Below are 10,412 nucleotides of genomic sequence, written 5' to 3' on the forward strand. Positions count from 1 at the left end.
ATGCCACTCGCAGAAGGGGTCCTGGGGAATTAAAGAAGGAGTAAGAGCCCAGCTCAGCCGTCTACCCTGGGCTCCACAAGTAGCTGCCTGCCTCACCTGCCCCACCCCACAGGCCAACCCCAAGTCCCCCTCCCTCCCCAGCGGCCTGCCTCTCCAGCCTTTCCGCTGCAACCAATGGCATCCATGGGATCCGCGCCTTCCCGGCACCTACTCCCTTTTGGGGCAACAGAACCCCTACGTGTGGTCCAGTTGGAGCTGACGGATCCTTGAGCTCCAGAGGTGGCCAGGGGCCAGGCTCCCTTCCCCCTAGCTTCAGAGATGGCTCTGAGAGTTGGCATAAGACCCAACCAGAACCAACAAAACGTGCTCTGGGACTTCTGTTGAACTGGGGGTCAGAGGGGGGTGGGGATAGATAGAATGGTGCTCTCTTCCACTTGGGACTCGAGGGGCTGAGTGAGGGGATGAAAGTCTGGAGCCCTCGTGGCTCCCTTGCCACTCCCAAGGAAGGAACCTCCAGGGAAGCGAGGGCATGGGATGGAGAGGGGTGGATGCCTGACCACATGGTCTGAACCACAGGCCTAAAGACCGATTTCTTTACCACTCTGGTAAAGAGGTGCTAAGCTGGGTTTTCAGGCCCTACAACAGGGAGAGTCCTGACTGCCAGGAACCCACTCTCTAGCCCCTCTCCTCTGCTCCCCACCTGGCTCTCACCTGCAGATCAAGGACAACAGTCCCACCTGTCTCCCCCCACTGCACCCAGGGGACCCCTCGGATGCCCATGCCAACTCCAGAGGGTCCTCCCCCTCTCCCAGTCGCCTGATTCGACTGCCTTGATCTTCAGACCTCCCCTCTGGGGTTTGGCAGGCACCTGAGTGCAGGCGTGACAGTCGCGGTGTTCCTCGCAGAGCGGGCAGAGGGCGGGTACCAGCACCAGCAGCGACCTGCCAGCCCCGTCGTCCCCGCAGTGGGCCCCGCTCTGGCGCAGGAGGCAGGTGGCGCTGGTCAGGCACCAGCCGCAGCCCTGGTCCGCCAGGCAGCCCAGGCAGGAGGAGTAGGAGAGGCAGGCTGAAGAGCGGTAGGGCTCCAGGAAGAAGAAGGAGATCTCCTAGGGGAAAGGCTCACGTGAGGGGCAGGGGTCCACATGCCAAGTCCCAGGGCAGGGGTTGAGGTTGGGGGTAGGGGTCAGGCTTTGGCGCTAAAGACTTCAGTGTTTGGAGACAAGGTTGAGAACTCAAGCCCGTGGGAAATCAGCATTTAGGAGGAGCAGAACAAAGGGGACTGGGGTTCGAGAGCATCAAGAGAAGAGAAAGCCAAGTGCAGAGGGCAGAAGTCAGGGCCAGGGGGATCAGAGATGTGGGCAGGGGGTCAGAATGTGAGATCAGGGCAGAATCTGGGGGTCAGAGGTTGGCGTCCAGAGGGCTCAAGGCGACACCCAGAGTTCAAGAGTCGGGGGGGGGGCAGGGAGGTCAGGTCAAGAGAGTTAGAATTTGTGGTCTGGGGTTCGGAAAGCTCGGGGGATCTGAGGCCAGGGCCTGGGTACTCACGCTGCCGCCTGGCACGCCAGTCCGGTCCCACAGCAGAGTAAGTTCGCTGTGCCCAGGGCCCGCCGAGCCATTGAGCTGGCCCCGGATCTCCACCGCGTACTTGTGGCCCCGGCCAGGCAGTGGGAAGAGGCGAGCAGACCCTGGGCGCTGTAGCCGCCTCGTCTCCTTCTCCTGCTGAGCCACCCAGCGCCCCACCTCCTCCTGGGTACGGGTGAGGGACAGACAGGGGCCTCAGAATGTTCCAGCCACCCCCACCCCTGAAACCTCCAAGAGCCCCAAACCTACCTAGCACTCACCTCCGTCCTGGGAAGAGGAAGAGGGCCTCAGAGTTCCTTAGACCCAAAGAACCTCTGAGAACCCTCAATCCCCCCACCACCACCTCGCTCCTCAGGGGGAGTTTAACTTGGTAACTCAGACCTTCCCCCACCTTCTTCAAAATCCCTCCAATTCCATTCATAACTGAAAACCCCAGGGCCCTCCCTCCACTAAGGATATATCCCATGCCTCTGATTTCCCCCCAGTCCTCCCCCGCACCATACACCCCAGCCCCCTTATTTATAACAGCACCCTGAATGTTCAGGCATCCTCACCATGTTCTCCGTGTCAGGGCCCCGGGCCATCCGGGCAAGGACATGTAGACGCTGGGCCCGGGCCCACACAGCTACATCCTCAGCCCCTGCCCCTCCGGGCCCCCCGGGCAGCAGTGGGTGGATGAAGCCACGGTAGACCAGGGACACGTCAGTCTCTGGGCTGGGCGTCAGAGTGATGGTCGTACTGCGAACGATCAACACCTACGCCAGCCGGGAAGGAGGGTACGCGTGAGCGCCTCTGCCTCTCCGCGTGGCCCCACGGTAGCCACACCCCTCAGGCAAACATCAGAGCCAGAAAAGATCAGGCACCCCAGCCTCCTTCCCTCTTTCATCAGGCGAGGGACCGAGGCCAGGGGCACTCTGAGTTGGGACTCCGACTCAGACAATAGACAGCCGGGACCCGGCCCCCGCTCATCACCTCTCTCACAAAACTCCAGGACCCCAGAGCTTTCGGGAGCTTCTTCCCCAACATCCCACCTTTGCACTTTCCACCAAAGCCCTTAAGAGTCCACACTTTTTTTAAAGTCCCTGAACTACAGGGTTTAGAGAATTTCCAAGTTAATGAACACGTCCCTGTGCCAGCAGGAGGTCACACCCCAGCTCTATGGGGACAGAGCTCCTTTGCATGTAACGTGTTCTTGGTTATATAATAAACCAGTACACGAGTTAAAAAAAAAAAAAGAGAGAGAGAGAGAGTCCAGATCCAACATTCAAAGTGACAGACACACTTACATGATTTATTAGCACGCGTTTTGTAACTGCAAAAGAATGGAATAACCCAAGTATTCATCAACGGGAGACTACTTAGCACTACAGCCCTAGAATCTAAATGGAATATTACAGAACTGTAAAAAAAAAAAAAAATTTGAGGGTGTTTCCTAAGTGCTAAGAAGCTTGCCAGGATATGTTAAAAAATAAAAGTGGCAGTGTAGTGTGACTAGAATATTACTTTTTGTGCAAAAAAAAAAAATAACTAAATGTCACATTTACATGCATCTGAATAGGCAGACCTGCAAGGATATACAGGAAATCCAAACGGATCTTCGGGGAAGAGTCAGGGTGGTGTCGAGTTGGGGGGATGCTGGGGACAGCTTCCCACACTGAGAGGGTGCGGAGCAGGACAGATAGGAGAAACTCTTCACTCAACAACTTTTTACATTATCGTGATTTTTGAACCATACAACTATGTTATCTATTTTAAAAATCAATAAGGAAGGGCGCCCGGGTGGCTCGGTTGGTTAAGCATCTGACTCGTGATTTCAGCTCAGGTCCTGAGCTCAGAGTCTGAGATCAAGCCCCATGTTGGGCTCCACACTGGCTGTGGAGCCTGCTTAAGATTCTCTCTCTCCTTCTGCCCCTCCCCGTTCTTGCTCTCTCTCTTAAAAAAAAAAAAAAAAAAAAAAAAAAAATCAGTAAGGAGCCGCTACGGAAAACAGTTTGGTAATTCCTCAATAAGCTAATATTGAATCACTGTATGACCCAGCAATTCCGCTCCTACATATGTACCCAAAAGAGCTGAAAATAGGTGTTCATTGCAATATATACAAATTTCAAATCATTATCTTATATACTTGAAACTAACATAATATTGTACGTCAATGATACCTCAATTGGAAAAAAATAAAGGAAAATATTTTCTACAAGAAAATAGATATTCAAACAACAGCTTATACAGGAATGTTCACGGCAGGACTATTCACGATAGCCAATAAGTATAAACACCCTGCATGTCCATCAGCTGATGAACGGATGTGGCATGGCCATACAATATAATACTACTCGTCCATAAAAAGGAACGAGGTTCTAAGGCATGCTACAACGTGGATGGACCTTGAAAACATTACTCTACGTGAAAGAGCCACACACAACAGACACCATATGTGATTCCATTTGTATGACATATCCAGAGATGGCAAATCCAGAGTTAGCAGACTGCCAAGCACTAACCACTAAAAGGTTAGTGGTTGCCAGGGGCCAGGGGGAGAAGGGGAGCAGAGAGGGATTACTTAATGGGTCTGGAGCTTCTTTCTGGGGTAACGAGAATGTTCTGGAAGCAGGTGGTGATGGTGGCACAATACTGTGAACATGCTTCATATCACTGATGGGTAAATTTTACATGATGTGTGTTTTGGCACAATCCTTAAAAAATCTTTTGAGGTCAATAAGGAAAAGCAGACCCTTGAATGTAAAGGCTTATCAGGGCAGCCACAAGAGTGGTACAGAACCATTTGAAAAGTGAAAACCCTAGGACCACACACCAGGCCCCATCCCCTGGCTCCCCACCTTGTCAGGCTGGGAGGCATTGGGTGGCTGCTGGAAAGTGAGCAGGTGCAGGCCAGGCAGGAAGCTCTGGGTGACACAGGCCTCCAGGGATGTGACGAAGACAGGCGCAGGCCCCCACCAGCCCACGGTGCCCGAGATCTGCTCCCCTCGGCAGCGGGCCTGCTCTGTGAGGACAGGAGGGGGGGGGGATAGAGGTCAGTGCGGGGTGCTGCGCCGCCCCCTCCCACACTGCCCCTGCACACTCACCAGGCCGGGGGAGGCAGCTCTCATTATGCACACACCAGCCCAGGGCGCCGGGCCCCCGGGGAGGAGCTGTGGAGCTGCTGAAGGCCAGGCAGGCCTGGCAGTCGCCCAGAAGGCGTCCCAGGCCCAGGCAGCTGGCAGCTGGACACTGCAGGGAGGGGAGGGGACAGGGGTTACTGTCCACAGGGGCTTAACGGACCTGGCAAGTGCTGTAGATTCAGGAGTCTTGGGGTAGAAAGCGTCAGGAAGTTGGAGAAAGGAACTGAAAGCCAGCCGGAACAAGGAAGATCAAGAGGACAGGAGCTGGGGGGTGTGGGGACAGGGCTGTAAGTTCAAAAGGATTGGGAGGGGTCAGAGGTTCAGGGGTCGACGGGTCAGGAGTGCCGATCTTAGGTGTGAAAACAAGTCTCCCAAGTGGTTTCGACAGAGGGAGACACCGAGGGTCGGGTCTCCGTGCTGGGAGACAGAGGGCGAGGACGGTCACTCACGGCCCCAGGGGGAGTCCCAGGAGGTGGTGCAGCCTGGCAGGCCCCCTGACACCAACTGCACTCGGGGTCTCGCGAGCAGACGCTGTGGTCCGTGTACATGGAGCAGTAGTCTAAGTGGTACTGCAGAGAGATGGGGGAGGGGGGCTCCTCAGACCTGGAGTCTGCTCCCCCGTGCCAGCTCCCGTTGATGATCCCGGGGGCCTCAACTGCTCGACACCTCCAGGACCCCATCCACTCTGCCCTCAGCCCCAGGGACCTCCAGTCCTCCCCCCTTGGACCTGGGGACCAACCGCTCTCCTCTCGTATCCCTAGGGAGCCCCAGCCCTTCTCCCCGGGACCCACCCCACCTTGCTCCCACCTCCCTGGGTACCACGCTGCCTCCTCCCCAGCCACCCTCTCCCTATCACCCCAGTGCTCACGTCCGGAGCAGGCGCCTGGAACACAAAGGGAGGCACCTTGTAAGCCATCAAGTCCCCACGGGGCCGGCCACTGTACCCCCCAGCCACCAACAGGACGCTGCCACCAAGCACAGCCGCCACATGTGAGTATCGGCCACTGGGAGGCGCTGCTCGGCCTAGGAGAATACAGACCCACGCCCCCAACCCAAGGACATGAGACTCGTGCCAATCTCCCCTCCCACGCTCAGGGCTCCCTTGCCCAGAGGACTACGCCGACTCTCCCGACTCTCCCACGCCTCAGTCCAGCCCCTGACTTCCTGCCTTAACTGAACGCGCCCCCCCACCACTGCCCGAACCACCTCTAAAAGACAGAGCACGGTCTTCAGGGTCAGAAAAACCTGGCTTTGATTCCTAGGTACCACTTCCTTGGGTTCAAGCCACGGGTCTGACTAGCCGTGTGGCCTTGGGCAAGAGACTCGACTTCTCTGAATCTTGGTTTCCTTCTCTATAAATAGACCATCTTTCTGCCCTCGGGGAGCCATGAGGCAGGCCCCCTGGCTCTCACCTGGTTTTGTCTATCTGGCCCCAGCCTCCCTTCTGGGGACAGCCTCTGATTTTCCTCTGGAAAACCCCCCTCTCCCACTACAGTCCCTAGGCTCAAGCTCAGCTGACCCTGCCTTTGGCAGCCACGGGGCATAGCCCAGGCCCATCAGGTCAGTGACTCGTTCAGGAATAGGACCTGATTCCTATGACTCTTGGGAAAGAGGCATGCGCTTCCTCCCTCTGGGCATTTTAAAGGGGCAGGACATAAGCGCAGGGCTGCTGGTGACCGTTTGCAAAAGACAAACCTGCCCTGGACTGAAGTGAACCTTAATGCGAACCGGCTGATGCCATCATGTCAGTGCCCGGACCCAGGCCAGCCTGAAGCCAGTTGTCACTAAAGTGAGCCAAGAACTCGGTTTTGCTCAAGCTGGTTGGGTTGGATCCTGTCACTCAGAACCAAGAGTCCTGACTGATGGGTAAGTGGTCAGTGACTGGTGACCCCTCGGCCTCTCACCGACCTGTACTCTGTAAGCACGTGGGACTTGGCCTGGGGACTCACAAACTACGGAGGAACAGTCCTCCAGAAACCTCACACTCTGGCCTAAAGGAGAAACAGGGACGGGCAGAAGAGCCCTGGATTCGAGGCCTTGAATGCCAGGCCAAGGCTTTATTCCTGATGGTCAAACAGGATTCCATGGGGAACCCTTCACCCTGCCTACCCATTAAATGTCAATGTCCCTTCCTTATGCCTGTTCTCTGTCCTCGCTCTTCTGTTCAGTAGGGTACGGAGAAGAGATGGGCCTCCTGGAAGTTCACAGCCCCCTGAAATGATATGCCCAGTTTGTGTGTACAAGTGTGATTGGGAGCAGTGGGCCTGTGGCTTCCTTTTAATTCTCCAAGCAGTCTGATTTAGTAAGTTTGAAAGGGTTCTCCATACCCCCTTCCAGGCAACCCCTTGGGCCCTGGGGCAGGGTTCTGACACTATCAGAAAGTCCACATACTGAGCCCTTGGCTAGGCGGTCTTCATTCTTCGCACCATCTCAATTGACTCTCACAACAGCCCGGCGGTTCAAGTGTTACTAACATCCCCGTTTTACAGACAGGCAGGTTGAGGCACAGAGAGATTAAATGATATTTTTGTACAGATGGTTGCTTGGGGCCGGCCCTCCTGGTTCTGCCACTTGCCAACTCTATGACCTTGAAAAGGTCGCATGTAGGCGGTTCCCTGGGGCATCTGGAAACTGGCAAAATCTGGACTGGAGTCTAGACCAGTGCTGCTGGACCGGCCTCCCGTCTCCATGGCAACAGGGGCCGCCCTGCCTCCAGCACAGGCTTGCCTCCGAGGCCAGCTCCAACAGGACATCTATCTGGCTCACCCTACAAGGACCAAGGTGGCTCCTGCCCAAAGCCCAGATTTACTGTCAGGGAAGTGCGACTCTCAGGAGCACCTCAGGAGAAGAGAGGGGCCACTCACCCTCAGGGGTTCCTGGGGGGGCAAGTTCGGCCCCTGACACCCACTGATGGCAGCCGAGGTGGTAGAAGAAGAGGCCATCTTCATAGCACTTTTCCTCCTGGTAATGGGTGTGCACGTTGCCCCCTGGGAAAGGAGGAAAGGGGCAAGGCTGGCAAGCCTGGTGGAGGTGGGGCTACCCAGGCAGGGAGCCTCAGCTCAGTGTGGGCGTGGGGCCCTGGCAGGCGGGATCAGGGAGCCTCCTCACCATAGACCACCATGTAGTTGCCCAGGACACTGGCTGTATGGAAGGCTCTCTCCCGTGGGCCCTGAAGCCCATCCCGGCCCTTCAGGGTGGTCCACACACGCCGATCCACGTGGAAGAGCTCAGTGGAGTTCACCCGCACAGAGAACCTATCAGGAGGGGCAGAGGAGGGGCTCAGGGCAGGAAGGGCTTCTCTTCCTCCTCTGGGCTCGCAAGAGTTGTCTGATCAGTCAGGGTGAGACCGGCGTGATGGGGTTTATCCCCCACCTGCCTCCCGGTGGGCAGGACCCAGGCCCGGCTCATCCCTGGGTTCTGTGCATCATCTAGCCAGGGCTGGCCCCACCAAACAGGGTGTGGCTGAGTGCATGGATGGGCAGGTGTGCGTGGGAAGTAAGTGGTCAAGAGAGCGAGAAAAGGGTTAGAGTCAGTGAGTGGATGAGCAAATAAGAGAACGAATGAACTAGTGAATGACCTAAGGAAGGTGGGCCCGGATGACTGCAGAAGTCCATCAGAGGGCGAAGCCCACTAAAGACTGAAGGCCCACGGGCCTGGGCCAGGCTTGGCCCTGCAGAGCAGGTCACTCACCGGGCAGTGGAGGGCCGGTGTCCACCGTGAACCAGCAGGGTGCGTGAGGGCGCGTGGAACACCATGGAGTGGCCAGTGGCACCTGCTCCCAGTAGCCCCTGCTGCTGCCGTCGAGGCGGAAACGGAAGAGGCCAGAGGAGAAGAGGTCGTGCTGGGTACGGCCGCCAGACACATAGAGCCAGACGTCGTCCACCAGAGCAGCCGCATGACCTGCCAGGCCTGGTGGCCCCGAAGAACCCGAGGCAGGTGGTGCGAGGAGCTCCCAGTGGCCCCCGCCCAGCGGGCTGAAGGCCCAAACGTCACTGGTGAGGGAGCCATCAGCCAGCTCACCACCCATGAGCACCAGGAAGCCCGCCCAAGCCACAGCCACGTGGGAGTGCCGGGCAGCCTGTGGATAAGAGACCGGGAGACAGGATGGTGACACAGAGTGACAAGAAAGCCAGCCAGACAGAGAGAGTTGCAGAGACAGAGACACAGAGAAAGACAGATACACGAAGAGAGAAAGGAAGACAGACCCAGCAAGACAGACACAGGCGAATAAAAACAAATTAAAAAAAAAAAAAAAAAAGGCGGAGGAGGCAGGGTGGCAGGGATAGGAGAGATGGCAGAGAAAAGCAGAGGGAGAGACAGACAGACAGCCCAGAGGAGAGATACAGAGACCAAGAGAGAGCAGAAGACCAACAGGGAGACAAAAACGGAGAGAGAAACCAAGAGGAAGAGACGAGAGGTCCACAGAAGGATAAGATGCAAAAAGGGAGACACAGGAAGAAAAAAGAAAGTCAGAGGCAGAAAAGAAGCATCTGGAGGAGGTGGGCCTGTATCAAGCGGCAGGGGTGGGGGCATATGGGGTGATGGGGGTCGCTCCGGGGGGGCCCTGGCTGGGTCTGCCAGAGTGGACAGGTGCCTCCGAGTGGGGCAGGGGGTCGTACCGGGGCAGGACTCAGGTCCCAGCACTCCCAGGTGTTGGCAGAGAAGTTGTACAGGACTAGGTCCCCCAGGGCACTGTTGAGGTCCTGGCCTGTGGAGGGGCAAACAGGCTCAACCCCTGGCCACAGGCTGCCAGGCCACCCGACCCCAGAAGCGCACCCCATCGGCTCACCTCCAAAAACGGCCAGCAGCCCTGGCGGGGACAGGAAGGCACCAGCCGCCCCGATCCGGGCTGAGAAGGCGGGGTCCCCGGCACTCACGTTGTGCCACCAGCCGGCGCCCTGGTTCTCCCACAGGTGCAGGTCACAAGCACGTCCCAGGAAGCCAGGCTCACAGCGGCAGGGTCCCAGGGGCTGGAGGGGGACGGGCACACAAAGGCAGGGATGGAGAGAGAAAAAAAGGAGAGATGGGGGAGGAGAGGCAAAGCCAGAATGAAACACGCGGGACAGAAAGGGAGAAGGAAAAAGACGGACCCAGAAAGGAGCGATAGAGTAAGAGCCAAGAAGGAGACAGGCCAACAGATGAAGGAAGAAAGGGACACAGAGACACAACCAGAGGGAGGCAGAGAGGCAGAAAAAAGCAAACAGACCAACAAAAAAAGGGAATGGGAAAGACAGAAGGCCCCAGGGAGGAAAATCAGGACAGACAGCAAGAGAGGTCGGAGAAGGGCAGTGGTGAGGGCAAGGTCAGCCTGGGCTGGAAGACCTCAGTCTGGGGAGGTGAAGGCAGGAGGGCTCAAGACGTGATCCAGTTTGGAAGCTGGATGTGCACGGCTGAGGCCCAAGGTCAGAGGTCAGCAGTCAGAAGTCAGGGCTGAGGCCCAAGGCCAGACAAACTGGCTGGGTGGGAGGATGGAGTCGCTGGCAAGGGGAAGGCAGGTGGGTTCACAGGCCAGAGGCAGGTCACAGGCAGGAGGGGAGTGCGCCCGGGCAGAGGAGGGGCCCCAGATGAAGGTGGGGTGGGCTGGAGGGCAGGTGGGGGCGGGATCTGGAGGAGAGGGGAGTACTGTGGGTGACTGCAGGGTCCGGGGAGGGGCAGGGGCAGGAGATGGAGCCGCAGGTGTGGTCACAGATCAGGGTCGCGGGGGGGGGGGGGG

The 10,412-nt window shown here is 57.3% G+C and overlaps 1 protein-coding gene across 1 annotated transcript in view; it reads right to left on the reverse strand.

The window, feature by feature from the left end:
• Positions 1-10,412, reverse strand: part of MEGF8 (multiple EGF like domains 8) — a 41,252-nt gene that overhangs the window by 24,627 nt on the left and 6,213 nt on the right. Inside the window, 13 exon segments of the mRNA XM_040634038.1 lie at positions 869-1,105; positions 1,545-1,745; positions 2,135-2,335; positions 4,418-4,581; positions 4,664-4,808; positions 5,149-5,268; positions 5,568-5,722; positions 7,564-7,686; positions 7,808-7,953; positions 8,390-8,471; positions 8,474-8,777; positions 9,319-9,407; positions 9,489-9,669. Coding sequence (XP_040489972.1) covers positions 869-1,105; positions 1,545-1,745; positions 2,135-2,335; positions 4,418-4,581; positions 4,664-4,808; positions 5,149-5,268; positions 5,568-5,722; positions 7,564-7,686; positions 7,808-7,953; positions 8,390-8,471; positions 8,474-8,777; positions 9,319-9,407; positions 9,489-9,669 — 2,148 coding nt within the window.

This window comes from Ursus maritimus, unplaced genomic scaffold, assembly GCF_017311325.1.
Source record: "Ursus maritimus isolate PB19 unplaced genomic scaffold, ASM1731132v1 scaffold_19, whole genome shotgun sequence".
NCBI classification, from domain to species: Eukaryota; Metazoa; Chordata; class Mammalia; order Carnivora; family Ursidae; genus Ursus; species Ursus maritimus.